The 26,470-nt window shown below is 47.3% G+C and overlaps 1 protein-coding gene across 13 annotated transcripts; it reads left to right on the top strand.

Moving 5' to 3' along the window:
* Positions 1-3,869: 3,869 nt before the first annotated feature.
* Positions 3,870-24,243, top strand: ARNT (aryl hydrocarbon receptor nuclear translocator). 13 transcript variants are annotated; one of them, XM_042441135.1, is made up of 23 exons: positions 3,873-4,009; positions 5,011-5,133; positions 7,947-8,052; positions 8,311-8,355; positions 8,945-8,989; positions 10,020-10,064; positions 11,389-11,602; positions 11,978-12,191; positions 12,518-12,617; positions 13,085-13,150; positions 13,619-13,704; positions 14,129-14,205; positions 15,105-15,239; positions 15,633-15,707; positions 16,506-16,657; positions 17,935-18,045; positions 18,508-18,583; positions 18,908-19,031; positions 19,316-19,415; positions 19,989-20,160; positions 20,680-20,842; positions 21,212-21,360; positions 22,212-24,243. In XM_042441135.1, exons 3-23 carry the CDS (start codon positions 7,949-7,951, stop codon positions 22,299-22,301), a joined length of 2,343 nt encoding a protein of 780 aa, XP_042297069.1. In that variant the 5' UTR covers positions 3,873-4,009; positions 5,011-5,133; positions 7,947-7,948; the 3' UTR covers positions 22,302-24,243. The 13 variants fall into 13 exon arrangements, with proteins under 13 accessions (XP_042297066.1, XP_042297073.1, XP_042297069.1 ...); XM_042441134.1 differs by lacking the exon at positions 3,873-4,009 and adding an exon at positions 4,493-4,812; XM_042441132.1 differs by lacking the exon at positions 5,011-5,133 and having other exon boundaries at positions 3,870-4,009.
* The last annotated feature ends 2,227 nt before the right edge of the window (positions 24,244-26,470 follow it).

Genomic DNA, 26,470 nt, shown 5'->3' with positions numbered 1-26,470 from the left:
AGGGAATGCCTCATGCTTCAAAACTGGCAGATTTGTACATAATGCATACAGTATTTACAAATTACATGGTTGACTAGACAAGGTTGTGAGTGACTGGGGCAGCACCTTCACCTCTGAGTTTTGGAGGGTGCTTCAGAAAAAATTGGGAGTAGAGGTGGCACTAAGTACATCCCATCATCCACAGACGGATGGTCAATGTGAAAAGACGAACGTGGCTTTGGAATGCTACCTCAGGTGTAGATGATTGGTACGATCTTTTCCCTCATGCTGAAGTAGCTTTTAATAGTGCAACACACAGACATTCTCCGTTTGAGACCATCTATGGCAGTGGTTCCCAACCTATGGGTCGGGACCCCTTTGGGGGTCTTCATGGGGGTCGCCTAAGACCATTGGAAAACACCTATTTAATTGCAGTTATGAAGTAGCAACGAAAATAATTTCATGGTTGGGGTCACCACAACATAAGGAACTGTCTTAAAGGGTCGCGGCATTAGGAAGGCTGGGAACCACTGATCTATGGCGATGAGCTCAAAACTCTGCCAGCTTTGTCTATAGAGCCTTCTGATCCTGTGTCACAGTGGGTCGCCAAGGTAAGGGGGGAGGCTTGGCCAAAAATTGAGTCTGCTTTGGAACTGGGATGCCTTTGCTATGGCTAGCTTGGATGTAGTTATGTAGGAGCAGAGTGGTACCAGGTGGCTGTTCTCTGGTGCCCTTGAAGGCCTCTCTCAGAGGCTTGGCATGCAAGCTTTGAGCATAGAGGTTGGATAAAAGCTGTGGGGGGAGTGATGGGGGTATGTATTGCTTTTGCTGGGAGGGATTAGTCTCAGCTTAAACTGCTGAATGGAGTTCAATTGCCAATCTTGGAGCTATCAATAAAGTCCTGTTTATCCTTCATAAAGCTGACTGGTTGATTATCCTGGATTCTGGTTCCACATTCTGATCCCAGCCATGGCATCCCCTGCTGCCAGCCAAGGTGGGTTTATGGCTGAAAGGGGGCAAAAAGAGGGGAAGGGGGGCAGCCCCTGGGGACTGTGGGAGAAATGGGGCTGGGGCTGGGAGACTGGGGCTCCCTGGGTTGGACTGCTTGGTGCCTTACCCTAACCCTAACCTATGGGGCATTTGGGTGAGAGTGACTTATGGGGAGAAGGATGGCAGTGGAGGGGTGTCAAAGTGGGGAGGGGGACAATTCCAGTTGCATCCCCAGCAGAAGAAGGAGACGACTATCTCTGAGTCCAAAGGCAGGTTCCTGGCCAGGCAACCAGGGCCTCCAGAGTTAGAGAAAGGTGGCCCAAACCATCATCCCCTTCTTCTGGGAGACTGACTGGGGGAAAGGCGTTGCAGACAGCCTCCTGTTTCCAGGGCCTGGCTCTTCCTCTGCAACTGCTTCCAATCAGACAGTCCCTCGCGCGCCCCCCAGTGGCTCCGCAAAGGAAGGACTCCATCCATGGGACTTCAGAGAAGGGCGCACTGCAGAAATAACCCACTTTGTAACCGCTTTAACTTCCTTGGCTTCGGGGAGGGGGGAGTCTTCCAGAGCAAGATTGCAATGTCTCTTTTCAGTGTGATTTCAGGGCTCTAACCACTAGGTCACCCCTCCTCTCCTTCCCCCATTCAGAAAGGTAGCTAGCTCTCACCATTGAGCACCACTGCCTGTGGCTTCCAAGGTCAGGCGATTTAAGGGGAGAAAGACATCTGACTGGTTTGTTTGAAAGAGATGCTGGGAGCCTGACAGTTGTCCCCTTCCCTTCAGGCCATTTGCACCCCTGTCTCATGTCTGTCCCGTTTTAACTTGCGCCATTTCCAGGTGCTTCCGCTGAGGAGCCACAGGCCGATCCCCCATTTCTGGCACTTAAAGCGGATATAGGATTATGGGGGACACCGGTTTTAGGAGACAACATGTGAAAGGGATCTAGGAGTCCAAGTAGACCACAAGTTGAATATGAGTCAACAGTGTGATGCAGCAGCTAACAAGGCCAATACGATTTTAGGCTGCATCAATAGAAGTATAGTGTCTAGATCAAGGGGAGTAATAGTGCCACTATATTCTGCTTTGATCAGGCCCCACCTGAAATACTGTGTTCAGTTCTGGGCAAAACAATTCAAAAAGGACATTGAGAAACTGGAGCCATGTGTCCAAAGGAGGGTGACTAAAATGGTGGAAGTTCTGGAAACCATGAAGCCCTATGAGGAACGACTTAGGAAGCTGGAGATGTTTAGCCTGGAGAAGAGAAGGTTAAGAGGTGATATGGGAGCCCTGTTTAAATACTTGAAGGGATTTCATATTGAGGAGGGAGCAAGCTTGTTTTCTGCTGCTCCAGAGAATAGGATATAGAGCAATGGATACAAGCTATAGGAGAAGAGATTCCACCTCAACATTAGGAGGAACGTCCTGAGAGTAAGAGCTGTTCGAAAGTGGAACAAACTCCCTCAGAGTGTAGTAGAGTCTCCTTCCTTAGAGGTCTTCAAATGGAGGCTGGATGGCCATCTGTCAATGGGGATGCTTTGATTGAGAGTTCCTGCATGGCAGAAGGGGATTGGGCTGGATGACCCTTGGGGCCTCTTCCAACTCTAGGATTCTACGATTATTTATTTATGTTATTTATACCCCGCCCTTCAGCCCTGTGACTTGAGCATAAGTAAAATGTTGAATTTAAATCTACCCGCCACAGTTAGGGGCCTGTGGTCCTCTGGATCTTGACTTACCCCCCTAGAAACTGCCCCCCAAATTTAATCCATCGATGGGGAAAAGGCCCAGCCCTTGACCTATTGGGCTTTCCAAGCCCCTTTGAAGGTTTTCCCATAGAGCTTCACTGCAAATAATCCCTTGGCCACACTTCGTCTTTCCAAAAATTTTGGCAGAGAGAGCGCATGTTGCAGCATCCTCATCTTTATCATTTGAATCCATGATTGTGTGATTTGCTGCTGCTGCTGCTGCTGTGCCTTCAAGTACTTTCTGAGCCTAAGGCAAACCTCTCGCAAGGTTTAATAATAATAATAATGATGATAATAATAATAATAATTTTTATTTATATTCTCCCAGGGATCGAAGCAGGATTACAACATTAAAAAGTGTAATACAAAACATGATGAGAGTTATAAAATACTCGCCCTGAATTACACTCTTCTTCTTGTTAGTGGTTAAAAATATCAGTCAATCAACAATTCTATATATGACCCCCTTCCCTTTATCTGGACCTTCCTCTGCTCCCATTGGCTGCCTATTCCCGAGGGGCGTGGCCTCCCTCTTTGCACGTGGAGCATCATTATAATCATTTAAAAGGTGAATGATTTATTACTATTATTATTATTCGGAAAACATTCAAGAGCAAGGCTACCCAAAACTGGTGGACTTCTGCCTCTGGGTTCCCAGGAGAAATAAGAGGAGGCTCCCAGAAGGTCCTTCATTGCTTCAGACAGTGACACTTTCCCAGTGTCCCTCTCTCCATCCTCCATGGATGCCAATGCTGCTAGAAAGCCTTACAGCTGGACAGAGGACGAGGGAGGAAGCCCTGGCAACTTACTTGATTGATTGGCATTGGAGAAGAGAGCTTGGGAGAGTTATTGGGGATTAATTTATTTGCCCATAGGGAAGCAAAGCCAGCCATGCCCGTGACGTCACGCCGGCGCGACACTCTCCTTAATGAAACCCAAGCCGTGACGTCACTCCCTCCCTCCTGGCCCTTTAAACGGACGTCGGTCGGTGACACCTCTGACGTCACCCCACGCCGCCCCCTTCTTCCCGGCCGTCCAGAGTACAGTACAGTACCCTCGCTTGCGCCACGCCCCGTTCCGCGTAAGCCACGCCCCTCGGCCGTAGTACACCAATAGGAACGCTCGATTCCACCCAGTCGCCTCTTTGTCCCCGCCCCCTCGGTGGGCTCGCCCGAAAGCTTCAGCAGCCGCCATCTTGGAAGCTCCGCTTGGCGAGAGGCTGAATTGGAGGGGCGGGGGGGCTCTTTCCTCCTCCTCCTCCCCCGCGTCGCCATGGCAACCACTACTGCCAGCCAGGGTGCGTTGGGCCTAGTCTTGGTCTATGGCTGAAAGGGGGCAAAAGGAGGGGATTTGGGGGGCAGCCCCAGGGGATTGTGGGAGAAATGGGGCTGGGGGCTGAGGCTCCCTGGGTTGGGTTGCTTGGTCCTTTTTGGGGAGGGGGCTGAGCTTGTAGGGAATTTGGGGGGACTTTGGGGGAGACAGTGAGAGTGGGGAGGGGGATGCATTGGGATGGGCATGAGTCTGGGGTCTTGGGAAGGCAGAATGAGGGGGAAACAACGAGGCAGTGTAAGGGGGGATGAATATGAGGTGGAAGGCTTGGGGTTATGGGACCAGCCCTAGGGGGTTGTGGGAGAAATAGGCTTGGGGGGGCTGGGGCTGCCTGGGTTGGGTTGCTTGGTGCTTTTGAGGGAGGAGGCTCACTTTGTAGGGAATCTGGGGGGGGGGGGGTGACAATGAAAGTGGGGGGAGGGGTGTGAAAGGCATTTATTGGGATGAGAATGGGTCTGGAGACGATGGGTTTGGGGTTTGCGGCAAGGCAGAAATGGGAGAGGAGAAGAAGAAGAGTGGGGCAATGTTAGGGATCTGTGCAAGGATGAAATGTGGGGAAAGCAAAGGAAAAGTTAACCTATTTATTTAGTTACTTGTTTAAAGTGTTTCTGGAAAGAGAGAAACCGATTAAAACGAGGCAGAGAGAAAAACACAGTGAACGTTTTAAACCAGCGAAAGATAAGCAAATGTGTAATGCCAGGAAAAGCGGCAAAAGGGAAGCGTTGCAACACGGCGCAGGACGACAGGGGAAACCGACACGCAAAATGAAAGGTGTTGAAATAGCCTGGGCTTGCATTTGGTGGGGCGAGGTTTCTCTTTTCGGGGGGCATGAGGAAGAAAAGTGGGGCGGCTTTGGAGTCAGAAGGCGAAAGGAAGTACGGCTAGGAAGTTACTTGCTGTGATTTGTCGTTTGTTGTGTTGGATAGAGTGTGTTTGCTGTCTTGTTGATACTGTCAGATTTATTTATAGATCCAGAATGCAAGGCGATAGGAAGGGAAAGATTCAACTGTGATGTTTCAGTGCTAGAAAAGGCTTGGAAACATCCGGCGGTGGTCATATTTTTAATAATGGAATAACTTTTCTCATTTCCCAGTAAGTCTTCATGTAATGCTATCAAGGCATTTATGGCCAGGAGCCCTGCCTCAGGTCTTGCAGATTTGAAGGCTTTGGCTTCCTTGAAGAACTGGCAGTTTGCTTTTTCAACAGCGTTGTAAAACAGGGTTGGAGAAGCTGCTCTTTGATTTCATTTGTTTTAAACAGAACCCATAGTAAGCCAGCAAGGCCCAGTTGCAAAACAGCGGCGTGCAAGAGCTGGTAGTTTGTGTTGAGTACTTTGCCCTCGGCCCCTTCATGCGGGTACCATCTCTTGAGGGGTTTCCCTCAAGCTTCCTTTCAGAAACCTTCATTTAGCTTAGTAGCACTAGTACCATGGAGCATTCGGTAGAAGGAAGGCCGCTGCTTCTTTCCCAGACGTTTCCTCATACGCTCTGGTCTCCCTTGCGTCCGAACGCTTTGGCTCAGACACATTAATTGGGGAAGAGCCATAGCTTGCGGAAGGAAGGTTCCCTTCTCAGTCCCTGGCGCCTTGGCTAAACCCAGCCCAGTAGCTTTGCAAAGTTGACATTGCCGTGCAGCGCAGTTCAAAAAGGAGACGCTGGAGTGTGTCCAGAGGAGGGCCTGGAAAGCATGACTTATGGGGAGAGACCTAGGGAGATGGGGATGCTTGTCCTGGAGAAGAGATGGTTAAGGGGTGATACGATAGCCCTGTTTAAATACTTGAAGGGGTGTCATATCGAGGAGGGAGCAAGCTTGTTTTCTGCTGCTCCAGAGAACAGGACACGGAGCAATGGATTCAAGCTACAGGAAAAGAGATTCCACCTCAACATTAGCTGAGAGTAAGGGCTGTTTGACAGTGGAAGATGCTCCCTCACAGAGTGGTGGAGTCTCCTCCTTTGGAGGTTTTTAAACAGAGGCTGGATGGCTATCTGTCAGGCATGCTTTGACGGAGAGTTCCTGCATGGCAGAATAGGGTTGGACTGGATGGTCCTTGTGGTCTCTTCCAACTCTATGATTCAGGTAGGACTGGAAAACCCCTTTCTCTGAAAGCTGCTTCTGGCAAAGAACAAGCCGGCGGCCCACATGTGGCTTTCTGGGGGCCATTTCTGGACATTTAAAAAATGATAATATTCAGAAAACTGAGAATCCATAGAACTGGAAATGGTTTTCTATTCACTTCTGATTCCATTAGAAAGCAGATCCAGCCTTTGGGGGGTCTGGGTGGGTAGATAAATGGGGCAGGGGCGACACCCAGACTTGTGCTGATGCTACTTCCATCCAGCGAAAGGAAGGTGCTGCAAGAGGAGAAATGGCCTAGTCTTAAGCCCAACAAATTGTCCTGGGGCCTGTGTATTTTATTGCCGCGAGGTCAACAGGTGCCCCTGTGCGTGGTTTTTGTGCCTTTAAGTTTTAACAGACAGAGCATCACTTCTGCGTTTTCCTGCCAAATAACCACTTTGCGATGACGTAAGTCTCCCTGCCCCACAATTGAAAATTGATTTCCAACCCATAAACGCTACAAGAAACAGACCTTTGTATTACATTGCATCAACAGTGTTCCCGCCCCATCCTGGTTTCCCTTCTCTTCCAGATACTTTCTTCAGGCTTTGTTTTGGATGTGGTTGCATTTGCTCTTTTAAAAAGAAAGAGAGGAGGAGGGTGGAAGAAAAGCCCCCTGAGAGCTCTTCGGATAGTTTATAGCTTGTTCCATGGCATTTTACAGTCTTGTGGTATTAATTAAACTGGGAGTGGGGCTCTCCAAAAGCCCTGAAGCAAGGTTTTAAATTATCTTGGTGGATATTTTTCCGTGAGCAACCAGAGTCTCAAACATGCCTCGCTTGTAGTGCATTTTATTGCTGTACCAGAGGGGCCGGAGGTTTGGGACAAGGGCGAATCTTCTGCTTTTCAGGTTTGGCTTTGGAGGCTTTATCAAAATGCAGACTGTAGTCAAAAGAATCGGAAGACATCTAAGACTTTGAAAGGCAGCTATGAAGGAACGAGACGAGAGCCTCAAGTATAAAGTTGTTTCTCTGAATATAGGTGCAGGGACCATGCATGCCATAGTATTATCCCCAGTCAAGAAATTCAACTCATTGAAAATATTGTGCTGTGGAAGAGTTCTGCGGATGTCATGGTTGTCCAGTAAGACAAATAAATGGGTTCAAAAGCAAAGCAAGTCTGAACTTTCACTAGAAGCTAAAGTAACCAAGGAGAATATTTGAGCATATCATGAGACACCATGGATCATTGGAAAAGACCATTATATTTGGTGAATTAGAAGGCAAGAGGAAGGCTACATTACTTGGAATGGCAAAGTTCCTGAAGTGCAAAGATATAGCACTGAATACTAAAGTTAGGAAAGCCCACACTGTCCGTGTTTCCCATTTCTGTGTATGCTTGTGAAAGCTGGACAGCGAAGAAAGTGGATTGGAAGAGAATAGTCTCTTGTGAGATGTGCTGGAGAAGAGTTCTGTGGATACTGTGGACGGCTAAAAAGACATATAAATGGGTCCCAGAGCAAATCGAGCCAGAATTCTCCCTGGAAGCCAAGATGACTAAACCGAAGCTGTTGCACTTTGGTCTTGGAAAGGGAAAACTATTGAGCAACAGGGAAACAAATAATAAACGGGTCCAAGACACAGTGCAACTAAAAACATATTACTACAAAAACTAAATCGCAAGTCACCATGCTGTTTAAATAACACTAGTTAAAAGCCACTTCAATGCATATCTAAAACATCATAAATAGCTTTAGTGTGGTTTAATGGTAGTGGGGGGAAACACAGTTTGTGTGTCCTATAAACACGTTTTGACCATTTCCCCTTGCCTTTTGTCTCCTCTCTTTCCAGAAATGGCATCTGATGTCCCTGCTTTGGGTTCCTCATCTGGGACGTCTGGGACAGGCACCCATTCTGGAGGGAGCATAGTCCAGAGAACAAACAAACGGAGGACAGGGTAAGAGGGCGGTCAAGGCGTGGGGGCAGTTTTAGAATAGGAGACATCCAGTGAGCTTTCTCTGGGTTGGACCAGGTACGCCAGGGAACAACCAGTCCGCCTCGCATCCAAGGTTCAGCAGTCAAGTAGACCTCAATTTCTTGACCCTGCCATGCCTTTGTTCCGCTTCCAGTTTTCCATGTGTAGAGTTTGATGTGGGTTGACAGAGGGGATGAGGTGCTTGGGGTAACCATTGTTCTTGCTGCTGTTGTTCCTCAGGCTCGATTTTGACGACGACGGTGAAGGGAACAGCAAATTTCTCAGGTGAGCTGGGCTTCCGTTGGCAAAGAGGTTGGGAGGACTTTGGGGCCTATCTGGAGCAGGTATAGGAAAGGGAGAAAGGTCCCAGAATGGAGAAATTCCACAGAAATGGCCATCCAGATCTAGAACAGGAGAGAGAGGCGGTTCTGACAGATTGTCAAGTATTGTTGGACCAGGACCAAGAAATTATTTGGTTCTTAGTTAGGATTGGCTGTGTAGTCAACTCAGGAAGCATTGCGTTCACTTTAGCAAGTGTTGCTTCATCTATAGTCTGGTAGGCTATCTTCCTTCATAAGGATGCTTAGAAAATGACTACATCTAGTCTGTGATCCCTGATTCACTATTGCACTGAAAAGGTCCATTTGAAATGCTCCCTCTGCAGAAACTTCTCACATCGTGTTGAAGATCAACAAGTGGCTTTCAGACACTTTCTTACAGAAATCAGTGGTTTTACGCATGCCATTCCTTGCCATGCTGCTCTATTTTTATCCTCTCCATTTTGTAGGCTAGGTTGTATGTTCAGTTTACCCATAACTTTGGGGGAAAGTTGCAGCTATTTCTTCACATATCCTCTCCCCAATTACTTCCTTAGGTGTGACGATGACCAACTCCCAAATGACAAAGAGCGGTTTGCAAGGTAAGTTTTTTGCACTCCAAGGCCAGACTCTCTGGTGAAAATATCTGCCATTCACGCAAGGTTTGAGGGATGCTCTGGTTCTAGCACCTACTCTGTTCCCTTTCCCACTCCTAGAGAAAACCTTCAAAACAACAACATCGAAGGCTTTGTCTGAGAGGTGTAGAGGTTCCAGGAAACTGGTGTTGTTTGGTTTGGCTTTTTCTGGCTTACTAAAGCTGAGTTAATTCCAGTGATGCAGGGAACTCTGTTTAAATAATTGCTTTTTGTTAGTCCACGTTTTTCAAATAGCAAAGCCCTGAGCATCTTGCCAGGAAAAGAGAGAGAAGGCAGGAAGAAGGAAAGAGGCAAGAGAGGAAAGGTAAAATACTTGTTGGGGAAACTGAGGTAGAAGTGAAAGACATGGTTTAGGGGGAGGCCCAGCAGCTTAATGGGAAATGCTGGTTAACGGAGAGAGAGAAGGCAGGCAGCTGTTGGGAAACTGAGGCAGAACCACAAGGGTTTTGTGAACCAAGCACAAGGGTCCCTCGATTTGGGTTGGTGGCAGGGGGGCACCGTTTGCTGTGCCGTCACAATAAGCGCAATGTGCTGGACCGCCTTTGCTCTTTTTCCTAAGAGGCTATAAAAAGCTGATTCTCCCCAGGATCCAAGGCTAAATTCTGGAGTGCCTCAGTGGAAAAGAAGCAACCGCCATGCCCCTTGGCCCATCTCTTTCTCTACCCATGGCGCCGTCTGTCTCACTCGACGCTCACCATCGGTCACTTTCTCTGCTTCTTGGTCAACCTCTATCTCCTTCCCGCCGCCATCACCGCCTTCCTTTTTTTCTTCACACAGTTTGTAAGCAACCCCCAGTTTAAGGGCCCAACAGAACAAAAACCAAATGTCTCTCCTCTTACCTCTATATAGAGAATAGCCCCCAAAACTGGGCTTCCCAGCACATCCTTCCCGCCTGCTCTTTTTCCTTCTCCGTTAGTTCCGTTATCTCCTCCCTGTCCCCCCAATTTTTAGCTTAGCTCACCGATTTTATTTTTAGGTCTGATGATGAACAGAGTTCAGCGGATAAGGAAAGACTGGCCAGGTAGGAGAACAGAGAATTTGTTTTTAAGAAAAGCATGGCAAAGCAGAGTTTGTTCACCACCAGCACCTCCTCTTCTGCTCCCTGCTTTTGATCATCTCTCCAACCTTCCCTGTTTTCCCCTCAATAATGGAGGACTGAAAAAGTGGACAGAGACTAACAGAAGCCAGGCATTGTTTGAATGAGTAGGCATTGTTTTCGCAGAAGAAAGGGACGGATGGCTAGCAGGGAAAGAATAGTAGGGACGGTAGAGGGAATGTACGTAATTTTGTTGATAAGGAAGCCAAACACATTATTTCTTAAGCGCAGTATTTCTTCAATGTAGATGCACCTTTGGGAGCACCTACTAAGGAGGCTTTCTTTCCTGTGTCCTCCTCGAACCCCCATTTCTAAGACCTCTTTCCTCCTTGTGATCAATAGCTTCATTCCTGGGGCAATGCCATAGAGACCACTAATTGCCCTGCATGCACCCGGTTTTGGACGGAGCTGAGTTGTTGCATTTCTCCTGCTGGGTTGCAACTGCATGAAGCCATCTTGATCCCTCCGCATGACAGTCTAACCGCTTGCTGTTGAGAAGAATCCAGCAAATGTGTCACCAATGTGGCTTTGCCCAAGAGCTCGAATCTTTCCAAAAAGTTGCACAGATGGAGAAGCCCAACCTTTTTTTCAAGTTTTTACCATTCTTAATACATGCTTTTCTTTCTCCATTTTGTCATCCACCCAGGTGCATCTCCCATTCCACGCTTCCTGTACCTCAGACTTATCTTAGACTATGACCCAGGGGTTTGGGAGGGCCAAGAGACAATCCTTCCTCTCCTGATCTTTCCACCGGCCACATGTTCCCCCGCTACAAGCCCAAATACCTCCATGTTCTTCTGCAGACTCTCTCAAAATGGTAGTGGGAAGTGACATCATGTTGCTGCCCACTGTTGGAAATGAAAGTCTAGCCTAGGACCTTGGGAAATGTCCTCTTTTTTGGGGTGGGGCTATGACTCCCATAATCCCCTCAGGTAGGAATTGTAGTCCAAAAAAGCAACTTTTCCAAGGGCTGCGTCACAGAGACCTTCTGTGTGAATCCAGCAGGGCTGTTTTTACAAATAGAAGTTTGAACTCTTTTCTCCAAACCCTCCTGGTGCTCCTTTTCTCCTCTTGCATGCTTGGCATGAGCGTTTTCTAAGCTGTAATGCTTCCTCTGCCTTGCCTCCGTCCCTAGCGCCACCTGCTTTCCAGTTTTTCTTCGTTGTCGTTCGCAGTTCAAGCATCGTTGTCCCAGATCTCTTTCAAAACCCATACCATTCTGTTTTTTCTTTCACCTTCTCCCCCACAGAGAGAACCACAGCGAGATCGAGCGCCGGAGGAGGAACAAGATGACCGCCTACATCACAGAGCTCTCGGACATGGTGCCCACCTGCAGCGCCTTGGCCCGCAAGCCAGACAAGCTCACCATCCTCCGCATGGCCGTCTCACACATGAAGTCCCTCCGCGGCACTGGCAACACTTCCACCGATGGCACCTACAAGCCGTCCTTCCTCACCGACCAGGTGAAAAATTTAGCAAGCTCATATCCTGTTGGCACACTGGAAGCTTTTAGTCCCTCATAAGGGCAGATGAGGAAGAGGGTCCGAGTGATTCTTTGCCAGAGAATAGCAGTATTTCCAAGCAGGCATAGCATTTGAGGCAAATGCATCCAAGGAAGGAGACTTCAGTCTACAAAACCTCATGCTGCCAACTTCTTTCTTTCTGTTGGTCTCAAAGGTGCTACAAGACACTCTACATACTGATTCTACAGACTAACATGGCTATATCTTTGAATTCTGCAGGCAGGCATACAGAGAGACACTTTGGTGCACATGGAAGGTGAAGGTATTTTACAGCCAGAAGCAGTTTAACAGCCTATCTCCTCCCCATTGTTTTAGGAGCTCAAACATTTGATCCTGGAAGCCGCTGATGGGTTTCTGTTCATCGTGTCCTGTGAGACGGGGCGGGTGGTCTACGTTTCCGACTCGGTGACACCCGTCCTGAACCAGCCCCAGTCAGAGTGGTTTGGCAGCACTCTCTATGAGCAAGTCCACCCCGATGACGTGGAGAAGTTGCGGGAACAGCTCTCCACTTCAGAGAACGCACTCAGCGGTGAGCTCTTCTGCCTTTGCAAAGCGGGCAGATTTCTCTTGGTGGTGTTCTCTTCATTTTTAAGTTAGACTCCCTTCCTTGAAGAAGGGGATGGGAGGAAAAATGGCATCCTGAAGAACCTTAAGCACAAACTCAAACTCTGGTCTTCCTGCCGTTTTAAGCTTCAGCTCCCTGAAATCCCTGCCAGTGGGGGTTACTTCACTTCTTCTTTTGACTGCAAAGCAAGGCACTAGCCCTCATGGTTTCAGGGAACATTTTGGAAGCCTGGGCAACATCAGCAGAGGTGTCCTAACATTTTTGGGGCTGGGTCTTCCTCTGTTCCTTAGGTCGTATCCTTGATTTAAAGACAGGAACCGTCAAGAAGGAAGGCCAGCAATCTATGAGGATGTGCATGGGTTCTCGGAGGTCCTTCATATGCCGCATGAGGTACAGATAAGGCAGACAACTGGTCCTAATCGTACCTGTAAACTCAAACTATAGTTTGGAGTGGAAGTCCTGATTGGCAAGGACCTTGACTGTGCATAATGCCTGCATGGAGCCATTGATGTGCTCTCTGGACTTCTGGTGGCTCAAAGGAAGGCAAAAGCAAACAAATCTTATCCAGAAAGCCCCATTTTAGGGCTGCCATAAGCTGGAAAGGACTTGAAGACAGGCTTTTATTTTATACAGGTCTTGTGGCACCCTAAGGCCAAGCTCCTGTCAAGGGGTCTTCTTGGCAAGTTTGGGTCAGAGGAGGCTGAGAGAGAGTGGCCCAGTGGGTTTCCATAGCTGAGCAGGCATCCAAACGCTGGTCTTCAAAGTCCTAGTCCAACATTCAAACCACTGTACCATGCTGGCTTTTTGTGTCTTCCTGGGTTCAAAAAACACGATTGATAGACTTTCCTTCTCCATAGGTGTGGCACCGCTGCAGTCGATCCTGTCTCCATGAACCGCCTCAGCTTCATAAGGAACAGGTGCAGGTATGAGGGAAGGAGTGAAGGGCTAACAATACAGGAGAATATAGGTGGAGGGTAGTAAAAAAATTGTGACAGAGAGCGAGTTTTCCTTTCTATATCTTAAGACCTTGGTCATACAAAATTATGCCTGTTAGCCTTTAAAATTTACTTGCATCTGAATACTTAAGTGTGTTTTTAAAAATGATGCTGACCTGTAGAAGCTGGCCCTCCATTGATCAGCAGCGCCTCCAGTGTAGCTGTCCACACATTAAGGAGCCATATAGCAAACCTTGACAAAAAGGGAGGACTCTGCAGACAGTTATGTACATTCACACTTGTGTAAACGCCAGGGGTTTTTTCACCCCTGGAATCCAGATTTATTTAGTGGGAAATTCCAGTGCTCATTCTCTGGGTTTCTTTTAAAAATGCCCAGTTGAAACAGCCATAGCAACAAATCTGTCTCTCTCAATCTCTCGTTCTTTTCCCCCCTAGGAATGGACTGGGTGCTGTGAAGGAGGGTGAACCCCATTTCGTTGTGGTGCACTGTACAGGCTACATAAAGGCTTGGCCACCCGCAGGTGAGGGCTCTCTTTTCTGAAATAAGGCACATGGAGTGAGCATCCATTTGGCCCCTGCTCTGTGGTCCATAGGGATCCCATTCCTGATCCTTCACAGTCTGGAGATGTTTCCACTGCATCCATGTTTGTTCCCTCTTGCTAGATGGATGGGATTCATAGTTGACCCTGCCTGATTACCTGGCTTGGTTTAGAGTCAGGCTACAGGATTGTCTTTTTAAAAAACAGTGTGCCATGATAAAGGGATGGAGAAAGTGTGCAGCTCCTTTTGCGCTCAGCAGTAATGCTGATGGAAAAAGCCTTCCGAATCCTCATCCTCGCCATTGCCATCATTATTGTGATGGTTTCTTGGTTAGCATCCAGGCTGCCCAGGGTGAAAACAGCATGGCTCTGGTCCATGTTGAACTCCTTTTTTTTTTTGTCCCAGGGGTTTCACTGCCAGATGATGATCCAGATGCTGGACAGGGGAGCAAGTTTTGCCTGGTGGCCATTGGCAGGCTGCAGGTAGGTGCAGGGCATTTGCTCTAGCTTGGAAACCGCGTAACTAAGCCATGAGGCTACACAGTGCAGTCACCATTGAACACCACAGTTAGCTCAGGGATCCATCCATGAGCACTGAAAACTGGCTTTGGCTTTGGCAAGGCTTCCATTGCCATGAGGTGCTGCAGTCAAGCAACCCATGTGTTCAGCGTGTGGCTGTTTCCTCAGTTTGGTTTAAGTTGTAAGGTTTTGAACATCGCTCGATGCTTCTCACTTTTCCTTCCTCTGCCAGCTGCTAGGACAGGGCAAAATGGCTTGGGAATTCTGGGAATGGTCTTTCAGAAGAAAGAACTGTTCTGTGCTCTGGCTCCATCACCCTGAAACGGAGTGAGGGGCTTGAGTCTCCGCACCTCCCCAAAGATTGGGCTAAATGACCATCAAACTCCAATGTTGTTTAATTTCCTCAGAAATGGTTGACCAGGAGTATTGTTGACTAAGACAGTGATTTTTGTGGATCCTTCCCAGGTATAAGAAAGGTGGCTTGCAAAATCTGCCCTGGGCACACTTAGTGACACTGAACACATGGAGGATATTTTCAAATTCATATTGTGCATATATGAGTCTTCAAATTTAAGGATGTTTGACTGACAATGGATGGAAAAATGAATTTGCTTTCCTCCTGCAAGTACCTCCAACGAGGCAAAATTAATGTAACAACATGCCTGCCAATGTTGTAAGGGCATATCCACGCACTTTAAAAACAGTTCTCAGGTCCCCTAAGCTGCAATTCCTGCCTAATAGAAGGCTGAACAAGGAAGACATTTGGGTCAGTTTTTTTTATTGGAAACAGAAATTTCCCTGGTGGTCCACTCTCCTAAACTGACCAGGATCCTTTCCTAATTTGCCATTTCTCTGCCTTGCAGGTCACCAGCTCTCCCAGCTGTGCCGACATGAACACCGTCTGTCAGCCAACCGAGTTCATCTCCCGCCACAACACTGATGGGCTCTTCACCTTTGTCGACCACCGCTGCGTGGCTACTGTCGGCTACCAGCCCCAGGTGGGAAGCGAGTGGAGTCCTCTTTCAAAAATGGTCTCACTTGAGGAACCAAGATGGAGGAGGGGAGGGATCTGATGTTAAATTTGGAGCTCAAGAATTCAAGACCCGTATTGAGGAATGGGATGCGAAGGAAGAAGCTCTGTTTATGGTCAGACTGACCAAGGTCATAAACAGGTTGTGGGGACTTAAGGCAGGGTGGGCTATATGTGGCACTCCAGAAGTTGCCAGACCTCAGTTCCCAGCAGCCCTATGTCATAGAGCCAATGACGTTGGATGCTGCAAACTAAAGATATCTGGAACTAGAAGTCACCCACCTATAAGTTAAAGGAAAGTGGGGGGGTGGGATGTGTCATACCCAAGCCAACATTGGTATTTGCATCTCTTCTGGATCAGGAGCTCCTAGGGAAGGACATTGTCGAGTTCTGCCATCCTGAGGACCAGCAACTTTTGAAGGACAGTTTCCAGCAGGTAAACCCATCATATGGCAAACGCTTCTCCCTCTCTTCTCATAATCACCTTATGATCTCCTCAAACTGATGTGCTTTCCAGCCTCTTTGATTTTATTTCCCAGGCCAGGAGCAGAATGCGAAAACTTTCAGGAGGGGTTTTAGCCTTTGAGGGGTTCACACCGCCGCATTCCACACCCCCATAACCATTACTACCTTAAATCCACATGTAGGAAATGTAACTAGAAATCCCCACTGGGAAACACAGATGCTCCAGTAATGGAAGATTTTGAAAGACAAAAGAAAAGGAGATGTAACTCAGACTTAAGACGGAGCAACTCCTGACTAGGCACTGTATTGTGTTTATAGAAACCTGGGGAAAGGTATTTGTAAAGATCAGGTGGAGACAGGGTTGCAGGGTGCATGGATTTCCCTAAGGTCCTCTTTGTCTTCCTTCATCCTTAAAGCACTGAGTGTTACCTAGAGATGTCAAATTTCTGGAAATTTGGAAGCCATGTGGATTGTTGGGGAAAATAGCTTTTCTTAAATGCTTTATTCGAAAAGAGACTATTCCATAACCACTTTTCCCCCAATTTTCCAGAAAGAAAAATGGCTTTGGGGGAAAAAAAGGAAATCTTCCTTTTTTCCTGGATTGTGAACATCTTTAGTATTACTATGAGTGCCACATTGGTAGTGAAGCAGGATATAAACCTAATAAATGAGTAAAAGAAATGTATGGTTTCTTCAAACTATTGGGGAGGCACCCCTGGGTTCCCTCTTTTTTCCACCACCATTGACTACATGAAAACCGTTTTTCCAGGTGGTAAAGTTAAAAGGCCAGGTTCTGTCCGTCATGTTCCGTTTCCGGGCCAAGAACCGAGAATGGCTCTGGATGCGAACTAGCTCCTTCACCTTCCAGAATCCGTACTCTGATGAGATCGAGTACATCATCTGTACCAACACCAACGTGAAGTACGTACTCGGAGCCGTGATGGCCTGCCTGCTCTTTCCCTCCCCAGAAAGGAGGGCTTATCGCCTTCCTTACCCTTTACTTCTCCCCTCCCCAGCCTCAGGTTTTTACAAGCAAAATATGCCTCTGGTTGAAAACAGTCTTTAAAACTCAGCCAAAAGTAACCAAAAGAGTAGCCAAACCAACGGTCTGTTCCATTAAATCTCTGCATCCCTTGTTCCCAGTTCTGGGATGCCATTGAAGGCTTGTAAACATTTTAGCGTAGGTGTGCCAGGGAAGGTAGCTCCTCTCTAGCCAGCAGAGCAGAAGCTGTAGCACTGTCTTGCCCCTGTTGTTCATTGCAGAGTGTGGGTGTCCCTTGTGAATGGAGCTGTAGGATAAGTAGCTAAAGAGAAAGCTAAAAAGCCAGCATGATCTTTGCTTCTGCACCCCAATATCAGAATCAGGGATACTCCCAGACTCACTTTAAACCGACTCCACCATAGCCTTGACTCTGTTTCCCTACCCATTCTCTTGCTTATCAGCTCAGGGACTGAGAAAATCCCACGAAGCTTGTCCCTAGTAGGTTTATTCATTCTCTCTCCTCTTAAAGATCACATGTCCACATCCATCCCATTTCCATAAACCAGCTTCAACGGGGGAATCTGGGTTTAGCGTACAATTCAGAACCAGGTTGAATTTTTAATTCCGCACCACCGAGCCTTTCCTTAGAGAAAGGGGTCCTGCCTCCACTGGGCAGGACTCTTCACAGCCAAGGGCAAACAGACGCTGACGATTCAAAGTGAGACACAAGAGCTCTGCGTCCGTGAGGAGACATCTCACAAGACGAGCTGCCAAAAGTCTTGTGGCGACTCAAAAGTTGTGGCTGGAACTTTTGCGCTTGCTCAGACACGTCTTGTTGTGGAATTCAAATTCCCTGTGTTAAGGGAAGCCATGATTGTTTTCCAGGTTAACGTGTCCTGTGAAAGCTTTCTCAGGCCTGTTTGGACTGTTATCTCTGCTTAGATAAAAGCAAAGTCAAATAGCGCAGTCTGGAGAGGCTGTTAAATAAGGAAATGGATGTTCCCATTAGTCCTCATGAAAGAGAAGTGTTCATAACAAAGCAAGGGTTCAAGGGAGGAGAGTAGCTTTCTTTGACTTGTGTTTGGGCTGTCTTCCCCTCTCCTTCTGGGACTTTGACACAATAACTCCTGTTACTGGTTAGAGCTGGCTGACCACACTGGGATTGGCTCCCTCTTATCAGCCTTTCTCCCCCCATTCCTCTCCATTGGCCCTCTAGGAATGCCAGCCAGGAGTCCCGTCCCGCCTTGTCCAACCCAATGCAGAGGCCGCAGCTGGGCCCTAACGTCAGCTTGCCTTTGGAGCTGGGTCCGACGCAACTGTCAGCCAGGTGAGAGACAACATCTTGTTTCCTTCTCCCCCAAAATGCTTCCTCCAGCCATGGAATTGTAGTTTTGGAAGGGACCCAGGGCTCATCTTGTCTAATCCTCTGCCATGCAGAAATCCAACCTCGGCTTAAAGGCCTCCAAAGCAGGAGAGCCCACCAAGTATAAACGTCCAGCCCAAGAGAGGTCTTTTAAACAGAAAATCTGTACTAGGGTACTAGTTGGGGGGATTTTTTGAAAGGTAAGAGTGACTCAGGTTCTCCCAGAGGACGAGTAGCCCCTAGCTCCCAACAGTTGCCTATTCCTGTTCTGCAGGAATTTTTCTCTAGGCTGGATTGCCAGTGTTGGACAACAATCCCCTTAGGGAGCCAAGTCTGAGCGGACTCAGTTTATGCATCTCCTGTCAGCTCTGAAGTACAAAAAGTGAGAACTGGCTGCTTTTCTCTAACTGATGGGTTGTGTTTCAGGCAACAGACGACGCAGCCGGCAGACCTGGACGTGGTCCCAGGAAGGGAGGCCCTAGCCAGTTACGACCACACGCAGGTAAACTGGGAAGGATTACAGTCTTGCCAACCCATTTGCTCCTTTCTATTGGGTAGGAATCACCCAGCCCTCCAGGACTGCCAGTCCCAGAAGGCATTTGGGTGGTCTCACTAGTCCAGCTAAGATGTATAGGAAAATGAGCTATGCTCCCCTCTAGCCCAACATCCTGGTTTCCCAGCAGTACTCAGCCAGCTGTCCCAGGAAACTCTTTGGCAAAGCAAGCGTGAAGGTGACGGCCGACTGTACTTGCCATTGACAGAGCCTGGTCTTGTCGGAAGATGAAACTCTCTGGGATTTGCAACCCTCTGATTCTTCCCTTTCCAGGCTGCTGTTCAGTCAGTGGCCCCCAGTGGCCCGGACCACAGCAAACCTCTGGAGAAGACCGAGGCCCTCTTCGGCCAGGAGCGAGACCCCCGTTTTAGCGAAATTTACAGCAGCATTAGCACAGGTAAGAATGAGGTGTGGGCTGAGTGCCTGAGAAGAAGGCATTGTGGATTTCCCTGGACATCTTTGAAGAAGCGAGCAGCAAAACAAAAAGGGACTGGATAGCCAAACAGCATGATCCACTATAAGGCAACTTCCCCTTTTCGACACCTGAGCCTTCAGGAGATCTTTTCTGTTTTTCAGACAAAGCCAGCTCTTTGCTTCTGCCCACAGGTACTGAATGATGTGTGCAGTTCTCTCACTGCTGTGTCACTTAACCTCATGCTTGTCCATATTTGTCTTTTGCAGACCAGCCAAAAGCCATGTCTTCCAGTGCCGTGCCTGCCAACCAGTCTCTTTTCTCCCAGGGAAACGCTTTTGTCCCTTCCCGACCTGCTGAGAATTTCAGGTGATTCCCCAAAAACCTCAGGAGTGTTTTGTCCTAGTCTGTTGGGTGGTGATTCTTTTCTCCTATACTAGCTAGCCCTGGGTTTGTGTGTATCATGAAGCATCAGCACTTCTGATGCGGCAGAGAACTAGAACATTGACTACAGTTGATTTGGAGGAGGGATACTTCATTTTAAAAAAACAATCCATTGCCTGCCATCCTTTAGAAAAACACTCTTCAGCCCGCAGTCTTGTATGAACCATTCCGAGTCCCAATTTTGGGGGGAAAGCAGGATACAAATCAATATGTAATAATAACCACAGTGTAAATCTTGATTTTTCCAATTCCCATCAGGGCCATGAAATAGCTGAGCAGTTTTCAGACTGGCAAAGGGTGCAGCTTCAGTCAGCTGGATTTTTCCCTGCTCTGTAACTTGGCTTGTGCAACTTTCAAACTGGCAAAAAGTGCAACCCCAGTGTTGAAACCTTCACCGCCTGGCATGCAACACCTAAGCAGCAGTCTATTTTCACCAAAAGATGTTTTTAGTTCTAGATGAACTAAGTTGGGTGAAGTTGTCTTTGTCTCCTCTTCCAGGAGCAGTGCCATGGTGCCTCCATCAAATGTCATCCAGCAGCAGCCGCAGCAGCCATCGCCGCACTCCGCTTCAGCAGGGCAAATCCTGGCCCAGATCTCTCGCCACTCAAACCCTGAACAGGTCTCAGGAACCACCTGGGCTTCGGGGACGCGGCCGTCTTTCACAGCTCAAGTAATTTTGTCTTCCGTTTTTATTCTTTTGTATCTTTTCCTGGTGGTTCTTTCCACACCGCTGCCTGCCCCTGAAACAGGGATGGCCAACGGTGATAGGTCTGAGGGCCACTTTTATGGCCACAGGGATTGCAGAGAAAAATAGCCCCAAACAAGTCTATTTTTTGATTCTGAAAAACAGGCATAGTATCTTCCAGGTGTTTTGGGCTGCCAGGGGGGATTCTGGGACTTCTAGTCTGATGCATATGGAGGCCTTCAGTTAGTAGGAGAAGGATCTATTTGACAGTTATCTGCTCTGAGTTGTAACAAAAGCTCTCCAAGGGATCCAGATAGCAAGAAGGGTCTTTGCTATCACACACTCCATGTGGTTCTTGAATAATCCGGAACCGAGCATGGATCTACTTTCCCCCCATTTTTTTCTTCTGTTACCACAACAGTGTATGTTGCCCCCCTATTCCACCTCAAATATTGTTCTTTCTTAGTTTTGCTACTCTTAAATCCATCTCTTACTTTTTTTTAGCAAGTAGCTTCTCAGGCCATCAAGACCCGGGCTCCCTCTTTTGCCATGGGCAGCTTCCAGTCCACTCCGTCTTCCTTCAGTCCCATGTCGACCCCTGGTTCCACAGCGTCACCCGGTGGGTCGACGGCCTACCCAAGCCTCGCCAGTCGGAATGCCACCTTCAGTAAGTTTTCTGAATATAAATAACAAACACAAATGCTATTTTTCTTTTACCTGAGAGAACGCTTCTCTAGGAATCTCTAGGTCCTCCAACACAACTCTGATCAACATATGGTAGATTGGGGATTCTTCAGAATGTAAAGGTGATCGGCCAGAGCAAAGTTTATGCTGTGATTGCCTGCTAATGATTGAGAAAGTGTGTTGATGGTTGAGTAGGAAAGGTAACCCTTGGATCTGGTCCCTGTAGCCGCTTAAGTGGGGCTCTTCTGTTCACAAAGCAAGCCGACGGGGGAGAGGAGTAGTGCAACGGTGCAGCAAAATGGCAGGAAGCCATCTCACCGGACCTTTAACCATTCAGTTTGTTCCACATCAGCAGGAGAGAGCGGGCAGACCCCAGCGCAGTTCCAGACGCGGACGGCAGAAAGCGTTGGCGTTTGGCCTCAGTGGCAGAACCAACACCACGGACAGAGCCCCGGAGAGTCTCACGTCCAGCAGCAGCCAAACCAGCCAGAAGTCTTCCCGGTAAAGTTCACCTCACCTCTTTGATAGCCTTTCCCTTCCCAAGCTGCTGGTTCCAAGGCCTATCTCAAGACTGACCTGGCTTTAAGTCTTATTTGGACACCAGCCTGTTTTCACCACAACAGAGCCTTTAGCCTCAAGAACAAGGTTTCAGTATTTCCTTCTGAAGAGTTTTAAAGCAGTCTCCAGAGTATTTTTGGAGACACAGAGAACCTTGGAAACAGAGCCTCTTGGGACAGCGTGGCCACCCGAGATCCCTCTTGAGGCTCCCTGTGTCTCCAAATGTATTTTTCAAAACAGTGCCCCAAGTTTTTGCCCCCTCCAAGCCATTTTAGACACAGGAGGGGCCTTTCTTAAAACAAGATGTGAACCATAATTTGAGTTCCTATTGTTATTTTTTAAATAGTCTCGCCTAAAGGACCTTAACCAACTCAGCAGTGCCAAAAAATGGGGGTCAAAATAGCTATTTTTGACACCCTCCAATTTTTAAAAAAGACAGATTGAAAAGAGTTAATGCACCAAAACGCATAAAGACACCCACCCAGAACCCCCATCCTACCCCCTGAAAATATCTCCCATTTTCAATCCACCAAAACAGCAACCAGAAATGAGATTGTATCTCACTTCTGGTCACCATCGTGGCTCTTACACAGCTGAAAAGGAAGGTATTTTTTAACAGTACTGGGGTAGGGGGACGGGTCAGAAATGGGCCACCAGCTTCCAAGAAGTTCCCCACCTTATCAGAGAACAAAAGATTGTGTTTAATCAAAATCCTAGACTATTAAATGGATTATTTTGTCTGGAATGTCCATTTTAAAAAAACAAACGTTGTTGTTGTTGTTGTTATCAACTAGGATATGTTATCCATGCTGGGAGACCAAGGAGCGAACTACAACAATGAAGAATTCCCCGAGTTAAACATGTTCCCTCCCTTTTCGGAATAAGAACGGCGTTGGTTCCATCCGTCTCTCCTTCCTTCATTCTCTCGGACTCCTTTCAAAGACTCTCAAAAGTCTTCCTCCCGTGGGAAAGCCAAATTGCTCAGCCCGGCTTGGCCAACGGAGGCTGGGCTTGTACACGGCTTATATATGGGCAGACTCTCCAGCAATGTTGCCAGTCCTTCCATCTCGCTGGACCTTTGTTTTGGAGAGTGTCAGACACAAGCCGAAACCAGATGGGGATGAGCAGATCTCTCCAGATCGCAAACAGAATCTCAAGGGATGATCATCAGGGATATTTTTTTTAAAGCTCAGCAGGTGGTTTGTTTTTTAAAACAAAATCCTCCACGTCTATGCCATAACCTTTTATAGACACATATACATATATATATATATACATATGTGTGTATGTATATATGCACATATATATATTAAGAAAAATGTTGTATTCTTGTTTATACACACAGAGGGACGGAGCAGAATTTGTAGCCAAATGATGCCAACCCTTAATGTTTGATTCTGTCTGCGTCCATGAAGGTGTAGAAGAGATCTTCAACACACACACACACACACGCTTCCAGTAGTGCGCATGCGCACTCGTGTGTCCAGGCTTGCACGTCTCAAGAAGCAGTGTGAATGAAATTTACGGAAGAGAGCAGCAATACCAGCCTGACTGGTCACTTGGTTCGCCCTTTCTTGTTTTCCACCTGGATCGGACAGGTGCTGGTTCCTTGCTGCTGCTCAGTTGCCACATGTCTTTCTAAAACCATGTGCTTCCAAAGAAGTGCGGTGTGGGCAGCCTCTGGGAACAGTCTGGAGAGAGAGGCACAGCGAAAAGAAGCAGACCTTGCCCCTATCTTTGTTCCGTAGAAACCCAAGCGATGGAGAAGAGACTGGCATTTGCCTTCTGGATTTTTCAGGGGAGCGTGGTTCTAACAGTCCCCCTTTACAGGACCATTGGGACCCCATAACATATCTCTGCAATTAAAGTATAGCTCATTGATTAGGAATGCCTCCTTCATGCTATTTTTGAAACTCCTCTTTGTTTGCGCTTTACGGGGACAGAATGCACATTTTTCAAGCCGTCAGTGAAGCAAGACTTTAGCGCAGCAGAGAATCATTGAATTTATGTAGATTTTTCTCCCTTCGCAATTGGACGGGAAATGGACGGGCGCCATCTACCTTGCGCGCCAGGTCCGATTACTTCGCCTTTGTCTTGTCCATTCTTATTTTTCATGCAACGTGTGAAGACCTCTCTGCACCCTGTTCAACCTCTTTAGGGAGGGACTTGCAAAGGGGAAACCACTTTAAAGGGGATGATAAGCCAACAGGAATCTTGTTTTGAGAGTGTGCAGTCTATAGAAAATGCACAGACGGAGAGTTCAGTTACGGGAAGCTCAAATTCTTGGAAAATGCAGTTGTGTCAGAGAGGTAGAGAAGACCCCTTCTGCCATTAGCCTTCCAACTTGTGTTCCAGCCACAATGCGTTGAATATTAATCTTTTAACAAACGCAATGCCATCTTTCCCAAGAAGGCATTTCTTGGAATCTTCTAGTCAGGATTAACTCCAGGGATTCTTTTTCTTGCAAAACTGAAATCGTCGAATCAACCATTTTATTGATATCCCGCCTTTCTACTCTGAGACTGGGACTCTACTCAGTTGTTGTTGCCAAAGTGTAAAAAATTTCCAGACCCCTGAAAGGTTGACGCTGCCGCTTTGGAAGCCCTTTTTAATATATCACATGGCAGAACTCAGCACCCTGAGGATTTCTACTTTTTAAACTTATAAACAAATCAAGGCAAAGTTTCTAGTCCTCACAACAAATCTTGGTGGGCAAATCTTGGAAGTCTGTCGATGCTTTTGGATTGGGCCTTGGTCCCTTGCTGCGACGCGTGGAAGCAGAATCAATTATGCAAAATAAATTATATACATTTTTTGTAAAAAGCACCAAGCCTGTGTCGTTTTAATGAAAACCGGCCTGTCCCTGAATACTGCTTGCGGCATCCATTTTTAGACACAAAATATTGTGTATTGTGGGCATACGTTGGCAAGGGCATCTTACATCTCAGAAGCTGCTTTATCCAGAGCTTTAGAAAGGTGGGAAGAGCAGAAGTGTAGAGTTAAATATATGTTTAGTGAATTCGATCATTGAAATGTTAGGATGGATGCTTCTCCCTCTGAATCACCTTGAATCACAAAAAAGGCTTGCTGCCTTAGGAGAAGAGGTATTAAGACGGGAGAAAACGCATCATAGTTTTTGCAAGACCCATTGCTATAATCAATGGAAATCCTAGAGAGGGGAGCAGAATTGAAGAAACCATTACAATATATAGCCCTTACTTTAAGTACGGGTTATGGGTAATTGATAAACACCAAATACAGTCAGCCCTCCGCATTTGCTGCTTCGACTTGCAGATTTGATTATTTGTGGGTTTAATTAATATGTTCTCTCTAGGAATCCCTGCCAGAGGTTGGCTGTAGAGTTGTGCTAGAAAACTTAGACAACACTTCTCCGGGCATTTTTAGGTCCTCCACCATGATTCTGTGATCAACATCTGGCAGATGTTGATCATGCACTTGAGGACCTGGAGATTCCTAGAGAGGTGCTCTCTTAGGTAAAAAGAATAGTGTTTTTTATTTGTGGCTTCCCCATGTTCACAGGGGGTCTGTCGACCCTAACTCCAGCGAATGTGGAGGGACCACTGTAAATGTGTTCATTTTTACTCTGTTTACAAGGATCGCTCATAACATCTCCCTTGCACCAATCCTTCCACTGGCTGCCAGTCTGTTTCTGAACACTATTCAAAATGTGCTGCACAGACAGACCTATACTGCTCAGGTCTAGGGCTATCCAGAAGAGTATGTGATCTCCGATGTATGCCTGCCCATCACGAACACAGTTGGTGTGAATATGAGCTATAGGGCCTATCACCCTCTGCCAGCATGTCAACCTGCTGGCTGGGGGATTCTGGAAGATGTAGTCGCCCGAAATGAACTTTCCCTGGCTCTAGAGCTGAAAGAATTGGACATCTGCTAGCCATTAGCAGGAGTCATGCAAATGCTTCTTATCATTTGCATTCCCAATGTACCAAAATAATAAAAGGCACGTGAGAGGCTGTTTTTAAGATGACTGGCTTTGTATTTTCCGTGTGATTCCACTGCAGGCTTGTTTTGTCCTAAAGCAGAGCTGTTTGCTTCTTGTTTAATATGATACCATCCTGGCCCAGACTAGTTACAGGTTTGCTTTCCTATGTTGGGAAACCCACCAGTGGGCAAAAGGGAGGTCTCCCTGCTGTTTTTGGAGTGCAACTCCCAGCAGCCCTGAGGGCCAGACTCACCAATGGTGTGTCCAGCAACATCTAATGGGCAGCACAGTTCCCTTTATGGCTTCAGCTTTTCTGTCCAGTCTAAGCTGCTTGCATTTTCCTCCGTCTTTCCAGCAGGCAGGAATTGTGGTTTTTTGAAAGAGCTTCGCCAGCAAATTCCTAATCCTGAAGAAAAATCTTATGACTGGGTCACATGTTTTCACTTAAAACCTCCTTGTTTTTGTCTCTTTCTTCTGATCTGCTCCTTTCCCCATGTTACATGGCCAGAAATCCTAGAAATCTGGAGTGATGGAGGGCTCCAAAAATAGCCCTGCAGGCCAAAGCTTGCTCCAGGGCATCATACTATTGTTGTTCTCTTTTCTTCCTTGCCCCACTTTTCTAATGTTACACGGCCCAAAGCGATTTACAACAAATTGAAACAAGGACCAGCTAAAGCTGGTTTGTTATTGCATGCTTTCCTGTCGTTTCTGACTTCTGGCGACCGTAAGGCAAACCTGTCACAGGGTTTTCTGAGACCGAGAGCGCATGACTTTCCTGGTCTCCAGAGTCACAGTCCAATGCTCAAACCACTACGCCAGGCTGTCATAGATGCAGGTGTTCACATAATCTGGACTGAAGCCATGTATAGGGTTTTAGCCAGCATTTTGAATTGTGCAAGGAAAGGCCAGATTGCATATTTGTAACTGGTTCAGTGGTCGTCTGTGGCTCACACAACTGCATCTATGGAGCATATTATAGCATTTAAAGCATTGTCGCAGTTCCCCTGTCCACATCCAGCTGCCCTATATAAGGGTCTTAGATTTCAAAAGACTGGCTGCAGTTGGGACCAAAGCAGACATCCCTTCCAT

Source organism: Sceloporus undulatus, chromosome 9, assembly GCF_019175285.1.
Source record: "Sceloporus undulatus isolate JIND9_A2432 ecotype Alabama chromosome 9, SceUnd_v1.1, whole genome shotgun sequence".
Classification (NCBI taxonomy): domain Eukaryota; kingdom Metazoa; phylum Chordata; class Lepidosauria; order Squamata; family Phrynosomatidae; genus Sceloporus; species Sceloporus undulatus.
This window is presented reverse-complemented; position numbering and strand designations above follow the sequence as displayed.